The sequence below is a fragment of the Manduca sexta genome, chromosome 6 (genome assembly GCF_014839805.1).
Source record: "Manduca sexta isolate Smith_Timp_Sample1 chromosome 6, JHU_Msex_v1.0, whole genome shotgun sequence".
Taxonomy (NCBI): Eukaryota; Metazoa; Arthropoda; class Insecta; order Lepidoptera; family Sphingidae; genus Manduca; species Manduca sexta.
In genome coordinates, this window is record NC_051120.1 from 1,948,179 (window position 1) to 1,968,306 (window position 20,128).

The window sequence follows — 20,128 nt, forward strand, 5'->3', positions numbered from 1 at the left end:
CCATCAAGGTAAGCTATAAAGCGCTGACAGATCAGAAATAATTCGGTAGTTGAGTTAAATCCGAAAATTGTCGTTTCTTCGTTTCGGACCGACGCGATGCGACGTTTCGACGTTAATTTTTCGAACTAGACCTTAAAATGTCAGATAAACCTTTAGATCTTATCTCCTTATGTTTAAGAAATATATTTAAATTTAAATATTTGTTTCCTAAACTCGACATAATATATATATAGGTTATTTTACTTAATTGAAAATGATTTTATAAATTTGTATATTGATTAAGTTAGTCGATCCTCACAGAATGAAATCACATAAGGTGCGGAGTTCACATCCCTATCCAAAACGTCTTTCTCCGCTTTGTTTGGGAAATTTCAACACAGATAAATTATTTTAAAATGGAAGCAGCAGCAGAAGAAACTCAAAAAGATGGCACGGAGAGTGTACAAACCGATAGCAATAGTATTGTGAGTGTTTTTAATTAAAATAATATGAGAGGTTTATAAATAGAAAAGCTATCAGATGTCGGTAAATGGTCTTTCGATTTTCATGCAAATTACACATATTCTTCAGACAATTGTATTGTTATTTTAAAATAAAATGGTTGTAAAAGGCCATTATACTTATTTTAAGTCAATGTTTCGGTTAAGTGAAGCTTAAAATAAGTAAAATAGATAACCTAAAAGATTGTTGGCATTTCGCCAAAATCCGAAGTGTTTATGATATTTCTGTACAGAACACGTTTCACGTGCTTTCTTCTTTTATGGTTGAGGACAATTCGATGCCAAAATGCCTTGAAAACACCTTTGTTACATCATAATATTGATTTCCCCATAGTAACCGTGGGCGTCGCGAAGTTGTTCTTTATCACCATTTTTAGGCATAATACGCGGTCTGTCAGAGTCAAATTACTATTTATTAAAATTAATTAATTTATTTGGACCTGTAAAATGATATACATTATTATATTCCGTTAATATTAACTCTACCACCAGCTCGGAAAGCAGCCTCAGCAAAAAAGAATGGGCAAGAAACTCTTGTGTCGCTCTTTACAAAATTAGTTTAATGTATAAACTACAATACATGATACAGAGAAAAAAATACAATTGATACTTTTTCATAATCAAGGTCTAAACCAGTTCATTCAATTTACAAATTGTAATTGTAATACCGAATACATATTACATGTAATAAAAAGACTTGACTCTAATATTTTTTGTCTTAAGTCAATATAAAGCATATAATGGAAAAAAATAGCAAGAATTTCGAATAATACCAAGAAGGCCAATTGTCCCGCATTTTATGGGAACATCCTAGAATGACAGATATTATCTCTCTGTAATAATCAAGAAAATAGTCCTGCAAAACCTTAGTTGTGAATCACCCTTTTTTTCTACTACATTTTTATTGATAAACTAGCTGACCCGACAGACATTGTCCCGTCTTAACTATGAATTTGCAGTGCGCATTCTGTCAATCGCTGACAGTTATTTCAAACCACTGACAGTTATGTAAAATTTTTTTTTTTAAGTTTTCTTATATTTATTAATTTTCCGTGCAATTTTTTGAATTTTTTCTTCCATAAGATCCTTTCACTGACAATAACAAACACAACCAAAATAAAATGTGAAATTGGTTCAGCCGTTCACGCGTGATGCAATGACCAAGGGAAATAGGGATTCATTTTTATATATATAGATGTACCTAGGAATCCTGAGAAAACTTCACTTAAAGTCAAAACCCTACATGCTGTGCTTATGATGTAATTAAGATGGGCAGTGAAAATTTTGCATAATCCTAAAACTAGAATACAAATCTTGTTTTGCAAATATTGGGAATGATAAACATCTGTTGTGAGTCCTTCCTAGTAGAACTAAAAATATATTCACATATTTTTCTTAGTGAAATCATAAATACATACAAAAATCTCCTACCTGAAGTTGCATTAAAATGCAGAAAGTCCATGTATCCTTCTACAGAAATATGCCCTGATGTATTTTTACCTGGTATATCTATAAACTGATTTTAACCAAACTACGTAGTAAACTTTCTTCAACCCATTCCTCTATTATAAATAATTATAAAAAATAGAATAATTATTTGATGCCATAAGATGCATTAAACATTATCATTTGTATTGTACAAACCAGCAAATATATTGACCAATTATTTTAACTGTACGGACCAGTAACTATTATGTTGGCAATTATCATTTTTATTGTTCATACTAGCAAATATGATATTGGCAACTTGTTAATAAGTGATGTCCACTAACCATAACAATCCGAGGCAAGGATGATTATGTAAGAAAGACAGGAGTTTATTCAGCTTTCTAACACTACCTGTAATTTCTTCTAATACAACAGAAACCCCATTCATCCATCCACATCCATAACTCTGGAAAACATTCAGATTAGGTAGGAGAGGTTGACTGTTTTGGCAGCTGCCTTATTATTATTTAATATGCTAATTTATTCCAGGACAAAGCGCAAGCCCCAGCAGTTCCAGAGCCAAAAAAGAACCGAAACAACGACCGCATGAAAAAAGATGACAAAAACTTAGAACAGTTCATGAAATCGCTAAATTCAATACCAACTTTAGAGGAGAAATTGTCTCTTGTTTGCAAAAAATATGTGCAAACAGCAGATGAGAATAAGAAACTACAGTTTTATATCAAACAGTCAGATAAAAGATATGCTTTGATATTAAAAGAGAAAGAACAGTTGCAACTTGAGTTTAATAAGACGGTACTTGTGAAGTCCAAGCTGGAAAATCTGTGCCGTGAGCTGCAGAAACAGAATAAGGCTATTAAGGTTAGTGTTTGAGATTTATTTTATTTGTACAAAGATACAAAATGGAAAGTTGTCTCTAATGAGTAAATGCAGTAAATAATGTTTCATTTTTAGTTGAGGATTGGGATAGAGTTGAAATTTATAAAAATTAATGTTACAACTACATATTCTGCAAGTTTCATTAAATACATACTATGACACATTATTTGCATATATTTCTTTGACAACAAATAATTTTAGTTGACTGAAAATACTTTTTTCTTATATAATATCAAAACTTTAAATTTACCCTTCCAGGAAGAATCCCTGCTGAAAATCCGGGAAGAGGAAGAGCGCCGCAAGGAAACGCAGGCCAAGTTCCAAAACACATTATCAGAAATCACAGCACTGCTCCAACAGAATAATGAGAAGAATGCTAAGCTCCGAGACGACAACATCAGCATGAGTGAAAAGTTTAAGAGTGTTGTGCAGCAGTACCAGCTTAGAGAACAACAGGTAATGTGTACAGAAGTATAGTGTATTCATTGGCCAGTTCTAATACCGGCTTTATAAATGCGCGCGATCTCTGAATTTATAGCGATTCTTGATTAATGCGAAGATTGGTAACTAGAATGTAACCGCAAATTAATCTACATTCCCAGTTTGTAACCTTCGAGGGCTTTTATGGTGTGAATGTGAAGTTGACCTAAAAATGCTAACTGTAAAGGGTCCAAATCATGTCCAGACTTTTGGCTGTTTACAATAAATAAACCTGATCCTGAGAATAAACCAATCAAAATAACTCATTCATAAGTATGTCAGAAATCTTTATTTAGTCCTCTTCATGATTGATTGAAAAAGATCGATCGGCATTGCAATCGGGTTCAGACTCTCCAATCCTATTACTTATGAAGTTTTGTCTACGCATTATGAGTGTAAATGATTTGAACAACTCCAATTCCTGTATATTTTGCTCTTAATGGAAATCAGTTTAGATGACTTTTTGATAGTTAAAACCATGCAATGTTTAAAATACAAATACTTTTTCAGGTGGACAAAATGGCGAAACAGATGGCTTTAGAATCTCAACTCTCGGACGCTAAGCTGCAGAAGGCCAGCCTGGAACACCAAGCAGACCGCGAGCGATTGATGGCTGAGATGGAACAGATAAAAGTGAATGTGGCGCAGTACAGGGCCAAGATAGTGGAACTACAGGGAACTGAGACAAGTTAGTATCAGTGGAGTTAATATAACTAAGTTGTGAAATTGGGTAGTTAAGTCCTTTTATGTGGGTATGGGAAATTGAACCCTACTGCACCTGACGGTAAGTGGAATGGGGTCTTGGTAGAATGTTGAGTTACGATAAATGTTAATCCCTCGCCATTCGATGGAATTATGCTGGTCTCTTCGTAACTCATTATTCACTAAAGTGTTGTTCGCGTTCACTTATATTTGCGTTTTTGTCTATATTGGCATTCGCAGTAAATTATGCGAAATATTTCCCGATGGAGTATAAAAAAAAATATTTATACTTTGTGTATATTCGTTGATATCCAAGGCTATCACAACCTGACCTACTACAAGCATGGAATAACACCTACAGCTATGGCGTAAAATAATATGCCACTGGTCTATGCTTGGTACTCTTAGACTTGTTTAAATTATAAGTAAGTTTCATATAAGCTAAGTTTACTCTGGCTGCTGTGTTAACTACGAAATTTTATATTTTACAGATCTCCGTAGTCAGTTAGCAGTGTATACTGACAAATATGATGAGTTCCAGAAAGCTTTAGTGAAGAGCAACCAAGTGTTTGGTGGTTTCAAGGAACAGATGGAAATGGTAAAACTTTTTCGGAATATACATTATACATTCTTTATTAGTTATTGTCATAATTATATTATTTTACCATGTTTGGTGTTTCCGTCATAGATGATGATGATGATGATGATTGATGTATCATCATCCATTTAGACACCAAATACCAGACAATTTTCCTCTATTGCTTTAAGTCTTGTCGAAGTTTTGTCTAAGAAATAGCAGTCCCTTCCTTAGTATATACTTGTCTTTGAAATTCTGGCATTAATTAAGTCTTTACAAAATCTAATCCTATCATTCCAGATGACGAAGAAGATCAAGAAGCTTGAGAAAGAGTCGCTGTCGTGGAAGAAGCGCTGGGAGACATCACAGACCGCGCTCATAGAGATGTGCACCGAGAGACAAGCTGGAGAGGAACGAGCTGCGGCCAGCGCCAAGCACCTGCATCACATGCAGGGGCTGTGTCGCATGCTGCAGGTGAGAACAGGCTAGAAAGAATACCGTCTGAAAATTCATAATGATTGTGAGAGCGAAATTGATGAATAGGGAACAGAGTCCTCTGTGATATTTTGGTCCTTTAGAAGCTACAAAAAAAAGAATAGGTTCTTTATAATCTACTACAGTGAAGTGACTATGCTTGCCTAGTTTTAGCAGATTGAAGTCTAAATATGGAGAGCAAGAAGGACTCAGCTTGTGGTAAAACATGTATTGCGGGGGATTTAGTTAGGGGCTCGTCCAAGTATTACGTAACGCAGTTTATGAAGACTTTGCCCGCATGTAACGCGCCGTAACATTTTCCAGTACGCTCCCCCCCCCTCCAAAAGTTACGTAACTCTAAATTTACATTTTTTTTCTAATATTCACAATTATTTTACACAAAATATCATAAACTCGCTAAAATACCGTTATTATTTTTTTACATAAAAAACAATGTTACATAACGCTTTGTACGAAATCCCCCTCCCGCCCCTGTGACGCATCGTAACGTGTTACAAGAAAAAATTACGTTACGTAATACTTGAACGGCCCGTTAGCACCAATTGTATCGCGGTTGACATCAGGTTATGTAGTCAAGGGTTGTTGTGTGCAGGCGGAGCGCGCGGCGCTGCTGTCGACGCTGAAGGAGCACAACATCGAGCGGCCGCCGCTGCCCACGCCGCCGCCTGCGCCCGCGCCGCCGCCCGCGCCCGCGCCCGCCTCCAACGCCAAGGTAACAGCACTACGGGCCTAGTCAGGGGCAAATGTCTTGTGTGCATGGTTCTGTCATAATAGTCAAATTTTTAATGTTATATTAATTAGATTTTTAGTTGGCAGCATAATCCCTATCTTTCATTTTCTTGTTCTGCATTATTTTTTACATTCATATGGTCTATCTTGCATCACACTGCGTTGATATGTCGGTGCGAGTGCAACACTTTGTTCAATCCACATCATCGCCTTTGCAATAAAAATTCACAACAATCCAATGCAGTGGCGTTAAATTGCCATGGCCGAATAAAAAAGAAAATAATATATTCGCTTTAATTTTCTGCCATACATCATAATACGATCGTGTCGCCAGATAAGGTTCCAATAATTTGGCAACTTCTGCCGCCCAATTCATAATTTATTTCGGCGACCCTTTGAAGGCGTTTCCAGTTCAAACTTTTGGGAAGTTTTTGTAATAATTATACGAGAAAAGCTGACTAAAGCCCTGATTTTGGTTGTTAGTTTCTCATCATTCAAATCTTGTTCATAGGTTGACGCCATGGCGGCAAACTGCGCACAACATCAGACAGAGTCTCGCACACTTACAAAGTCAACTAAATGTGCTTACGAGCAAACAGCAGAACAGCACACCAGAGGAACCGCCCAAGCCGGACAAACCGAAGAAATCCAAGTCCAAAAAGAAGAGTCAGAAGGCTCAGGAGAAACTCGAAGCTGAGGAAGTTGCCAAAGAAACAGAGGAAAGCCAACCCAGTGCAAGTGAGGAGAAAGTAGAAAGTGCTTTGGAAAATAGCGATGAAAAGTCGATGATAAAACACTAGAAAGCCTAATTGAAGCCATAAATAGCGCCAATATCAATCTTTGCGACCTAGAAGTAGGCAATGGCGAAAATGATGATGTACTTGAAGAAATACTAAAAGGTGTAGAAAGTACAACACTAGAAAGCACTGACATTGATAGCCCAGTAGTTGAACCACCTAGTGTTGCAAATAATGGAGACATTTTAAAAGAGGAAATGTCTAAAATTGAAACTTTAGTAACAGAATTAAATGAAACTGAAGATAAACCCGAAGTAACAGAGAAAGTTGAAGAAGTAGCTAAGAATGTTGAAGTTTCAGAAGTAGCTAAGAATGTAGAAGTTTCAAAAGTAGAAAGTGCAAAAGTTGAAATTGCTAAAGAAGAAAAAACCAATAAGGAGAATGTGGAAGTGACAACTGTTACAAGCGAATCATAAGGCCTAAGCAAAGATGAAGAGACAATACTGCCCAGACAGAGCTGTTAACTGAATTATTTTAAATCTTATACTAATAACTTAGGGTTTGTATTTCAATGCTATTATGAGATTCAAAGCACTGCTACTGACAAGACAGTATAGTCAACATGGTCTTACTACTGTTGCTAAGCCATAAAAAATTATAAACCCTAAGTTTATTAAAATAAAGTTCAAAATAATTTAACAACCTTGCTGCATTAAGTACTGTCGGTGAATTTCGGCCTCGTGTCCATCGTTGATCTGTACATAGTGTTTGAACTGTCTTTTCTACGTTTATATATAGAATAATCGTTTTTATAAGTGTTTCATTGTATGTGTGCGTTTTAAAGTGGCTTTTATTTAAGAAGACATAAGTGCCATTATGCTGTGGAAACATTTAGGCATCCACTTCACCAAATCTTGAGTAGGTGTCCTGTAATGAAATTGGCATTTTGATAAGCTTCTGAAGTCAAACTGTTACATTTCAGGTTTTCTCTGTAATTAGCCAAGGCATTTTAGTCCTTCCACCCTGGCATAATCTAGCAAAGGTATATCCTACTACCAAATTTCTAAATCACACTAGCGTAATCTTGTAAAACTTATGTAAAAGCCATTTCAAAGCGTTTGATGTTAAATATTGCGCCATTTTAGTTTTCTCGCGTGTTTTTGACGGATCGGCTTTGTTACAATCAGCATTCAGTGTCTAGTCAATGAGTGAAACGCGTTATTTTAATAATAAACATAATACTGACCGTGTATTGGCTTGTCCTTTCCAAATCACTAAGATTATTACTTATGTACATTATCAAGCATTGATAACGTATTTATTAAGTTTCTTGCTACTCATCAGTGGCGAAGGGTGACATTGTTCAAAAGGCAATCCACAGCAAAAAAAAATGCATCCGTTTACATGTCGCAGCCAATTTAACCGGAAAACAACAACTAAAGCAAACGTAAATAACCTAAAAGGGAAGCCGGTAGGAATCGCGTTGTGTGGACGCCACTGCTACTCATATGTGTAGATTACGTGTTTGTCAGTGACGAAAGGAATTTTTAAAAGGTAACCCGAGTCAATATTACCTTAGTTAACATATCGCGGTCAATTTAATAGAAAACGGAGCTTAAATTAATTCGGTGCTTGACACTGATAATCCAGCATATAAAAAAGGAAGTTCTTACCAGCACCAATCCTGAAGATCCGCCGTCCTGCATTACAAAAGTCACTGGCGAGAGCGAGAGGCGACACGACTCACAATCATTGAGAATTAAAGAATTACAATTTAGATAACAGAAAACGAAAACTAAGACAAACGTAAATAAACCTTAAAGGGAAGCCGTTAGGAATTTGGTTGTATGGACGCTTCGCCACACTAGTTGCACTCAGTAAGCCTTTGCACCAGAGACGATTTTAGCTTGCAAAGATTTTAATGTGGGTTCAACAATCTCGGAAGATTATCAGAAGAATCTATAGCATAATTCATTGTAGCAAAAGCTAAGTATATAAAAAGTTACCGAAAACGGACGTAAAATATTTTTGACCCGTGTTTGACCTAAAGCAGGCCCCAGACGTATTTAATCATTAAAAAATCTAGAGATTTTGAAAAATCGCTTGTCAGCAATGTCTATAGTGTCGAAGATTATCTGGTTTTCTTGCCTCCGGGTCAAATCAATAATTCTCAGTTTCGAGTTGCCATGCTTGAATCCCGTCGCATGAAATGAAATTGAGGTTTTCTGGTCAGTATTAGTTTGAAGTCTGAAATTGTGTCCAGTAAATTGTAATAGACCTTACAATGGCCAAGTGTACCTATAACTCGATTCCTATCGGCTTCCCTTGATGTTGAATTTAATTTTCATTAGAACGATTTGCAGCTGCATTAATGCATTAGTACCAATATGTTGTGTCGGGTTCCTTTTCAGATAATTTCACCTTTCGCCAGTGAGGCCCTATTACATAAGACCTAACATGACTGTAGTAAAGTAGGTATGTTACACCTAAAAGAAAAAACAAAAAACGCGTCATTATATTACTTTAGTGTTGCTATTTGTATGAACAGGCGCTATTAGTCTACCTAAACTTTCAAGTTATATAGAATACTAGGTGACCCGGAGAACTTCGTACCGTCATATTATTTCTTTTGTCTCATTCGCACACTCAGTTTTCTGAGATTTTTAATTGCTAATATCTTTTTTTTGACAATAACGAACAAATAAAGGAAAGATTTATCAAATTTAGTGCAATCGTTTGGAAGTTACACGCGTACAAACATTTCGGTAATTCATTTTTATTTATAGTTTTCGTAATTTTTCAGGTGTACGTATAGCATTTCAAAGTTATGTATCTGAAATAACGCATTTCATCATTCAGCTAATTTCAGGACATTAAGAGGATGTTTCAGTATTATTTTTGGATTTAATTTACTGATACTGTATGAAAAAGTTTTGTAAGGATAAAATCTATGGCGGCTTCGCATTACACAATAAAAACTAGGAAAACCAAACTATACCACGCAAAATTGATTTATCATAGTAGTTCAATTATTTAGGAGTTTTAAATGTCATCTGACTTATAAATCATAATACCAATACAACAGCTTCCCCCAGAGGCAATTCTTGTGCGCTTGTTCTCCACACCGAATGCACGCCCACGCACGGGGGATTTGTCACGGCCCTAGGCACACAGTGAAGTGTGTATACCCCATGGTTGCAATTACACATAGGGGCCTACGAGGGACTCGTGAACATTTCCGCTCCAATTCATTCCGCCCATCCTATTACTTCCTCTTCCTTCCCCTTCTTTCCTCCCCTATTTCTCCTCTTCCTCTCTTCCTCCAGGGCCCCGCAGTTGCTAAGCCGGGGGGAACCAGTATACCGTTCGCAGGTTTCCCTCGGAGTTGACTGCGGGATCTGTACTTAAAAAAAATAATGCTTAGATGATTCATCGTGTTACAGTTGAATCAGGAATAAAGGTCAACTGACTAATCAATCATACCAGCCCAGTACTATATACTGTCCCACTGCTGGGCACGGGCCTCTACTGCTGAGAAGTTGTAGATCTTAACATTTTACAAAGTCTGCAATGTTGCGCGTCAAGTGTTGCCAATTCTGCCTAATTTAGAAATATTCTCGGCCTGCAAAGTATATTTTAAGATGTAGTTCGGTAATTTTTTTGTCGTCTCGAGACGAAAATAATTTAAATATTAATATACAAATTGTGTATATTTTCAATAGTTATATAAAATTGTTTTTATCTAATAAACTTTTTAAAAATGTTTTTTCTTCGTGAAATGGTATTTTAATAAAATCATTGCAGTCTATTGAGTTTTTGTGAATTTATGCGAATTGAACACTTTATATTCAATTTGTGCATGGCCTAGTGGTGCAGTGCGCAATGAGGGGCGGGATCGATTCCTGACTATTGAGATGCTCGTAGTTTCTGGTATCCATAAGACGTGTAACTTTAACAAACTGTTGCGTGTATTTATTTAATGAATAGTTTTTTCGTGATCCCACTCGAGTAAAAGTGCGGCTTTAGAGCCCCATTGAGAACTCTCAGAGTTAAAAATTGCCGTTTATGTTAGTCCAGAACAGCCCATGTATGTGCCAAATTTAATATTAATCAATTCGTTGATTTTACGTTAACTTCTTACAAACATCTAATCATCTTCAAAATACTTTATTCTTACGAATATAACATAGGATACTTCGACATTTACATGCTGTGTAAAATTTAATCCGCCATAGATTTTAGTCCCATGCGTTAGAATAAAGAATACTGTCCAAAACACAATGTTTTTATTTGTAACAGCCAGCTGTTTTTAATTTTTGTATAAAATAAAATAAGATTTTGTAACGAATAATAGTGGTTTTATTTGGCGATAAAAATGAAAAAAGATTGTAATAACTTGGAAAGGCATTTTTAAACAAAAAAATAAATTTTAAATGTAATTTGTCTACTGTTTAGTGTTGATTCAATTTATACATTTTAACAATTCGCATTTCATTTGAAATGTCTAGACCTCTTCTATTTTTAAAAACGGATACTGCAGGAAGTACGTTTTATTCTAATGCGTTTTGATATTTTCGTAAAAACGATACGTTGAATTCTGTGGCCATAGAATGAGCGTTTGAAACAAATCTCAAGAGAACATTATTCATAGATCGATTTAGAATTATAGAACATAGCGACAAAGTGCAAAGGATGGCAAATATACATTAAAAAATATAACAAAGTAGTAGGTATTTACCTATTTCTTACCTACGTCATAAGATTTAAAAAAAAAACCTTCGTTTATTTGGTTTCAAAATATTAAATTAAATCATATTATACTTAATTTAAATAGTCTTTAAATTCGTTTTGATGAAGCAAAACTAGAAAAAATCCGTATTTAACTCTAATAGAACTATCAAAGAGTTAAATTGCAATGCATAATGTAACGCAATCATTTGTACATTACAACCTTGACAAACAAATAAATGTGACTTACATCATTCTCTGTTAAATCGTCGAAAGTTGCCGCGAAACCTTACACTTACCAAAAGAAAATATTTCGCTGTTCACCTTGCAGGAACAAAATACTTTCAACGTTACCACCTACTGTAACAATATTCGCAAACATAGAAATCATTAAATCTTAGTTTGACAACCATATAGTATATTTTATTAGAAAATATTTAAGAGTTATCGATACTGCAGTAGCAACCCTATAATAATAGAATTAAATATTTTTTTTGAATCTGTAAAATGTTTTTTAGATTATTTAAATTAGAACATTATTAAGATTCATTTTAATTTTACTCTACTTCCAGTTCGGAAAGTGTTTTCCACCAGAAAAGAACAGGCAAGAAATCCAAAAGTTGCTCTTCTAAGAACAGTTCTAAGACATATAGTAGGTATATCTTGTAATAGAAAGAAAAAAAATATTTGACTTTTTATTAAGTTTAGAGCAGCTCATTTATTTGCTTGCAAAATGAAATGGGTATTTCCATTCAAATTAGGTACCCACTGGGAATATCCTAGACCTCTGCGCAGTGAGTAATGAGTGGGTACCTTATATAATGTAGGTAGAAATTGTAACTTTAACTTTTCGGACGACCAACACCTGAAGGCTGCAGTCTTTGAAACGTCAGGAGACAATTATAAACCAAAAAACCGGAATAAAAACTGAAAAATAGTTTTATTTCTGTTTTAAGCATTCTCAATGGCCGCAATGTGTTCGTCAATAGCATAGGGTTATCTAACAACTATCGAAAACGGAAGCGCATTGGCATATTTTTCATTAAAAACAAAAAAGGTGCATATAAAAAAATTAGACTCGGCCGATTGCACTTCGCAGATCCAGTCTGATAATTTCGTCTATTTTCTGTTTATAAGAAATCGTCTTAGAATTTAATTTTAATAAATTTGTTCGAACGTGATGTACTAAAGAAAGAATTTCATTAGACTGTTCGAAGTTTTGAAATCTGAAATGCAATAACATTTTAAATTGAAACTCATGAAAAAAGTATTAAACGAATGTTATTTTAGACCGAGTTTTTGAAATGGCGGATGTTTGCGTGAAACTATTGAAACTACGAGACAATGATTGTGTTGAAAAATGCAATAACTTTATTAATATTGATAGATGCAACCGTTTATGTGGTAAAGCCACGTTTGTCTGGAAAGGATTGGCTTGACGGAGTGACACACTTTCTCATAGAAACAAATAAAAATACTGTTTTGTTCAAGAAGCATTAACGCTCCCTGTGCTGGGGTAATACTGGATCACAGGGTAATCCCGTAGTTCCAAACGTCCTGCTAAACATAAATCATCAACGATTATGTGTTTTGTGGGCGATGGGGATTCATTATCTACTAATTACCGATTTCTTTTGGTCCTTTCTGGTAAAAAATATGTTAATCCGATTTCCAAAATGAAAAGTTAACGTTTTAAAGTCAACTCAAAAGTTATAAATTCGTTTAAGAAATATTCACGTGATCCAATCCAAGTTACATTGATACGTTATTTTGAAAATGGCGATGATAAACCGAATCACATCGATTTAATCCGTTGAAATTGTTATTCAAACAGAAATCTAAGTCGAGATTATGATTCAATTTATTTTGTTCAATTCGTATTTTGGAGCCCTGTGAAATTATTACGTGACTTAAACGAATACATTTTAGGCGTGTTTGTATATAAAGAAAGAAAGAAAACAGTTTTCAATAAGAGGCTCAAGTGGCGCTTGGATGTCCATACGCTATACAAACTGAAAGATGTAGATACAATATGTATGGTGGTAGGTCTCTCATATGTGTGAGTTCGCCTGGATACCACCGCAATGTCTATTTCTGCCGCCAAGAAGCAGTGTGTAGTCACTGTTGTATTCCGGTTTGAAGGACATTGTAGCCAGTGTAACTACTGGACATTATAAGGCTTAACATCTTGTATCTCAGGATGACGAGCGTAGTGGAGTACCACGCAGTAATGTAAAATTAAAAGTTCTTTAAAGTGTTGCTAATGGTTATGATGCAATCGTATTACTTACCATCAGGCGAATGGCATGCTTGTCTCCTCAATCATCAGCAATAACAATATTTTAAAAAAGGTATAAAAAATTACTCATTACCGTTTGTCTCTGGGGTACCTTGTGAATATGGATGCCTCAACCCTGGCGTCTCCCTTCATTCGCCTCTAGAGACCGAACACTTACATCAACCATTGACCAACAAAACGCCCATCACGTGATTGCAGTTCACCATCCGTGACGACTACGTTGCTAAACTATTGGTGACAAAATAAACCTTATGTAACCGGAATAAGAATTATATTGTCTATTAAGAAATATTGTGACTGTGAAAAACTGGTAGGTAATATTGAGAGGAGTTAGGTCTTGGTCGACCACGATGGCCTGATGGTGATGGAATACGTGTATTTTCAAGATTCTTTTAGAGCAGATGTTCTTAAAGTATTTTTTACCACGTCACCTTGCTACCTAAACTGCCAACCTTCCCTCATCACTTCAATGCAAGGAACCGAAACCCAGGGGTTCACCAAGTATCCTAATATTGTGAAAGATAATGTGTTTATTGGAAACGTCTACACGCCTTTACTATTCTAACCGATCGTGAAATTTTGCATACACATACAGGGGTTGATCTTTTATCCAAATAAAGTACTGTTCCTAAGGGAAAGACATTTTTTCCAAATCTACATTATCGCCCCCCCGTTCCATATTGGTACTCCTTCCTTGGCAGACGCGTCCCCCACTTTGACAAGCAATGTTTTAGGGAAACCTGGGGTTTCTTTCCCTCGCGATACTTTCATTGCATAGCGATCTTATTGAATTTCCTGTCATTAAAGACGTAGTGCTAAGAAGTCCGTGTAATTACAGTTCGCGATGTTACGTGTCTCGTTATGTTCGTATATATTCGTGTAATAGTTATTTATGTAGATAATTACACGCTTGATATCGGAACTGTATTTTTTATTCGTGTTCATTGTAAATTCTACTCTAATTAGCGGAATAAAAGGCATTATTTAAGTAGGGTCACGATTTGTTTACAGTGAAAGCTCGACCAAGATAGAGACGCTATCAGTATTTGTAAATAGGCTGTATAGGCCGCGAGCTATGGGCGGTAGCCTCTTAGAGGCGGCAGATTTCAGAAGACGCTCACTCGATTTAATTAATCATTCGTTTATTTAACTTTAGTACCTTCCATAATAGCAACAAATGGAAAAGTATTAAGTATTTCAGAAACCTACACACATACATAAAACTACCGACATGGGGCGGCGGAAATACAGCAGCCTACACTCATAAAAATATAAATCCGGCTCCGGTCGCTATATAACAGAAAACTGCCCTGAAAATATCACAGATTCTCCTTAGTATACGGTCATTAGTATTATTATAATCAAAGACTAAATACATCTAGTACCTACTGCAGTTTATAGTTCTCCTCAATCATTGTGAACGCACTCTTTTTTCAATGTGGATATCTAGCCATTAGTCATCGCTTGGATGTTTTCAGTTGACCCAAAAATCTCAAAATACGTAGTCACGAATGATGGTAAAGTGTTATAAAAGACGTTACAACGGCACGATTTTGAAAGTTGTTTATTTGTCACCAAATAAAACCATAAAATTGCACAAAATGAACGTTATGGTTTATGCAGTGCGAAGCAGCTTCGGAGTTCTCGCGATCAGTAACTTTACTTCAACCGTCCTCTATGTGATTTTCGTGAGCGAGTAGCTCATACAAAAGTTTCTATCATGTATTTTATTTTTAAAGGCATGGCAGAGCGACCTGATTGACTTAATTTTACTATATTTTAAATCAGTAGGAGGATTTGACTGACTTCTAAACGTCGACTGCCTCGGTGGCGTAGTTGTAATGCGTACGCGGTATAAGTACGACTGCCGCGCTGAGGTCTTTGGTTCGAATTTGTGGTCGGGCGAAAATTGACTAAGTTTTTTCATCTTAAAAATTAGTTGCAGCTCGGAGTCGGGAAGTTGGTGGTGTGATGCCCTCGGGCCTAGGAAAGCACGTAAAGCCGTTGGTCCTGCGCTTGATCTCTCTCCCGTAATGACGGAGAGCCGTCTCACCGAACTATGAGAGGGAAGGAACAGAGAGTAGACCTGTGTATTGCGTACACATTGGTGCGCTATTATATTTCCTGCGTACCTGGCTGATCTCCGTGGAGATTGCCCGCACGGCCGAAATTCAGCTAGGAGGGACTTCTACGCCGCTTTATTGGAAGCTGACGGCATATTTGACCCAAAAGTTTTATATTTTTTATAGAAAAACGAAATCAAATTAAGCAACTTGATCAAAAAATAAATTTTGATAACATTATTGAAAACTTGCAAGGTCTTACACTCTATCTGGAAACGTATCCAAGACGCCTTTCTACAATTATTAACGCTAATAGAAAACAAAAAGAATATACGGGAAGCCATATCCAATCGATACGCCTATCGCTGGAATGTGAACTTGGACTCTATTCCGCTTACTATTAGGGTTACTTTGTTGTGCCCGTACATATAAAAAAAAAACTTTGTACACCACATCACTACATCGCTCACTAAAAAGCCCGGTGTGTTTCTATAAGCCAACCCTTGCAAGGTAAATAATGTCACGTTAAAAAAAAGTACTCCACTATAGTGCGATTGACGTCCGTAAACAGTATATCTTTGCTCATTCAACCTTTATTTTGGTTCTAAGTTCTTAGTTTATGTAGTTTTAATGACCAGTGTTTTTTAAAGTTTCACCTCGGCTTAGAAAGCGAGGCAATATTTGAAAAAATATTCAATAGATCTCTTAGCCAACTAGCTTGTTATTTGTTCGTACGTATTTGCATGAGCGGGCACATAAATGAAACTTAGTTGTCTACAAATACGTCATTAAAATAGTAATTATATTAAAAATATATATTTACTATAGTGTAACACTAAATAAGTTTTTTTTTGGAAAGCAACGCCTTGACTGTGCCGACGTCCATGAGCGCGTCCTCTTTCTTTTGTAGGCTGTAAGCTCGCCTGCCTTTGGACGCAATTAAAGAAACCGAGATGAATAAAGGTTGCCTAAATAGGCATAGAGATTTTACGTTAGTTTGATTTATTAGCTTCGCCCCTACATTTTATTGTTTTGATTTGATTGATTTAGTTGAAGCGACTGTCTTGTCAAAAGTTGCTTAGTTTAGTGATTTAGTTGAAAAAATTGTCTTGACAGCTCTTTGTGTCTCATATCCGCACCGCGCATATACAAAAAATTTTAAACGAAGTATTTTCAAGCTTTTGCTTAGTTTGAGAGACAGCTAATCTTCTATTTGATTTTGCCTTATAATCAGTTAAGTATAACCTAAGGCATATTTATGTATTTCTCTGTTTTCGCATTGACTGTATATGAAATAAATTAAAATTAATAATATTATCAGCAATTGCATTGTACATTTGAGTTGTCACATGAGCTGTAACAAATAACAATACACGAAAAGAGACATACGCCAGGACAAGGTTAAAATGTATACTTTCCCTTGTTTAAACCTAAGGTAACAAGTAAGTACTACTGAGGATGTGAGTAGAGTTTATGCTGAGGTTTTGGGATGAGCAGTATTTATACTATTGTCGTAATATCCTAATCAAAACATGGTAATGCTTGTGCTTGGTGGTAGGAATAGACAAGATCAGTTAGGATGATCGGATGGATGTGATGGTGGTACTTATCAGGTAGATCAACATCGGAGATACCGATTACTATCCAGAAAGGGGTTTTGGAGGAAAGAATATTGGAATTATTATTTTGTGCGTTGAGTTTTTTTTGGGGTATTTATATTGCAGAATAGAGCTATATATTCACACTTAATAGGGAGCTATGATATTATACGTATTATTGTAGCATACATGTTTTATCATACATATCAACGGAGTCAAAACTTGATATAACTTTGTTCAGCAAATTATATGGACTCTCGTGGAATACAGCTCTAACTAAGAAACAGAGCGAAAAGACCTCTTATGAAATTTTATATTTTTTTTTTTTAAGGAGGAATACTGTTATTGGGCGTAATGAAGTACTACTGCGTCATAATAATATTACTAAAAGGCAATAATAGACCACTGACCACCAATTATTTAGCATAAACACGTTGTCGAGGGTTGTCAAACACACTGTTATTTTGATTGCTGTTTATTAAAATGGACAATGGAAAATATTTATTTTTATTATCGCCGGTACTAGGCAACCTTATTTTCATTTATTATAATAAAGAGCTAAATTAAAAAAAAAAAACAAATGTTTCTATTTCCAGTTGTGGTGTCCTAATGCTTAACAAATGAAAAAGACCTTACAATTTGTCCATTACACTTGTAGAACAAAACATGCACAGGCAGACAGTAAAAAAAGCGCCCTAGTAACGTTTTAGCGGAATATAATATGAAAACTATTGGTCTCATACAGATAAAAATAACTTGATTGTTGAAATTCAGGCGAAGTGAAAACGTATAAAAAGTTTGGCGGTACCTGGTACTATCCCAGAAAAATGCCAGACAGAGAAAAAGGGACTTTATTAATTCTCTCAGTTCATATTATTCTTTAATAATTATCAAACAGTTGACAACCCTACAACTTGTAGCCTATTTGCAAGTTTGTCCTATTACAGTAAATTATTTGCGATCGCCAATTTTTACCTAATGTTTAAATTAAGTTATATAATTTGCAGTTTTGCTTCCTTAACAAACAACAAATACTTTAAAAAATGATTTGGGTAATCAGGCTTACCTAATTTAAATTGTAAGTACATATATAAAATTTTGCATGCCATTAAAACGTAATACATGTTACACATAATAAATGTTATATTTAACATCATATGACCATGTTTGTGGAAAACTGTTTTTATTTGATTTGATGTAGTCAGACAGGTTAGCCTATAGTATTAATGGTATAAAGGAGTTGGTTCTTTCCTATCCATTGAATGACATGACGAGTTAGCTGCTCACCTAGTAACATAACCTCAAACCGTGGCAACATCAACCAGAATTATGTATTAAATTATAATTGCACTGTACTCGTCAGTCTGAGGCTTTAAATATTCTGTTTCTTATTACTTAGTTAATACATAGGCTAAAGTAATTATTTATATAATTATATATTTTATATAAAAATACAGCAAGGCGGCTTCACTGCACCGGATATTAAGTGAATTAAAGAAAATGTCCACCCAGCAAGAGATATACCTAAACATCTCTAGACGAACGGCATAGATATGCCGCCCTGCCTTATTGCTTATTCACACTTCATTTGACGTTATTTACCTATAGGTGTCGGAAAGGGCATAATGCTGTTTGGCGGCATAAATATATAAGCATATGGATGGAGTGCTCCTAGACTCACGGACATGAAAAACCTTCCACCTAGAAAACCTACCATCCCTCAGCCCATTGCCATCTCGCCTCTTCCGCAAAATATTGTAAGCCGGGGTCATCCGCCTATTACAAGACGCGAACCCTTTCTTTTTTATTTATTTGTAATAAATCACGAACAACACGATTTAGTTTTGTTGCAGTGCGTTCGCTTTCCAATAATTCGATAGGTTTTGTTGGTAATTCGCGGAAATTATTCGCAGTCAAGTATTTTCAAACTTTCGTTTGTTACGTTGTGTAAAAGCGATGAGGGTCTGGGTTCAACTTCCTTTCTAGACATTTTTTTTAGTTACATATGTTATTATATGATGCGTGTGCTCAATGCTTTGTCAACCAGATTGATATATTTTCATGTTCTTTAACGGAATTCACATCGGCCGCTTGTGTAATAGAAGTAATACTTAATAAAAATTATAATAACTATTGTAGTACTATTGTATTGGGTATTACCTGTAAAATAGTTGTATGTGGAAAATAGATAAATAAATAACAATACTATACGCTCTGAAATTAATGTGGTTCTTTTCCACATAGAAATTTATTTTTCTCTTTGTTTTGTGACTATAAACCTAACCATGACTGCAACTAACAACAATGAAACTCCAGGATTATCTCTTTAGCGACTCAGAAGTTTAAAGGAGTTATAATGGCGTCGAAGTTCCTAGTCTTGACTCGACGTTGTACCTATAACATCTGACCTCAACAGTTTCTTAACATTGACATGACTTGTTTAACTGTTAAGATGGTTGAGAAATTGCAATATGATAACATTTGTCAACAATATAAACAAAAATAACAAAATAATAGAAACAAAAATGTTAAGAATAATCCAATTTCAAGATAATCAACAATTTATCAAAACAACAAAAGATCGATTTCATAATTTCTAGCCAGGCAACCACTCAACAAATAAGACCTGAAAATAAACATAGAATAATAAATTGCGGAGCATGAATTAAAAAGAATACTTACATTCATGCTTCAGATTTGCATCATAACCTAGGATAACTTTGTGATATAATTGTGTTGGTTTACGCCCTGCGTTAATAAGATCTTTTTGATATTCATAGAGCTGTTACAACAGTACATTAATTGGGGTTAGAAAAATAAATGTAGAAAGCACGAAACACACAAATATTGCTAAATATAATTTGATTAGTTATTATGTGTGATTAATACATA

The 20,128-nt window shown here is 35.3% G+C and overlaps 1 protein-coding gene across 1 annotated transcript; it reads left to right on the top strand.

Moving 5' to 3' along the window:
- The first annotated feature begins 299 nt into the window (after positions 1-299).
- On the top strand, positions 300-10,896 carry LOC115440923 (gamma-taxilin). The gene is given in 10 exon segments (XM_030165438.2): positions 300-464; positions 2,478-2,810; positions 3,087-3,284; positions 3,819-3,996; positions 4,502-4,608; positions 4,888-5,061; positions 5,675-5,794; positions 6,323-6,352; positions 6,354-6,591; positions 6,594-10,896. Coding segments are annotated over 10 exon segments (1,878 nt in total). The 5' UTR covers positions 300-395; the 3' UTR covers positions 7,025-10,896.
- The last annotated feature ends 9,232 nt before the right edge of the window (positions 10,897-20,128 follow it).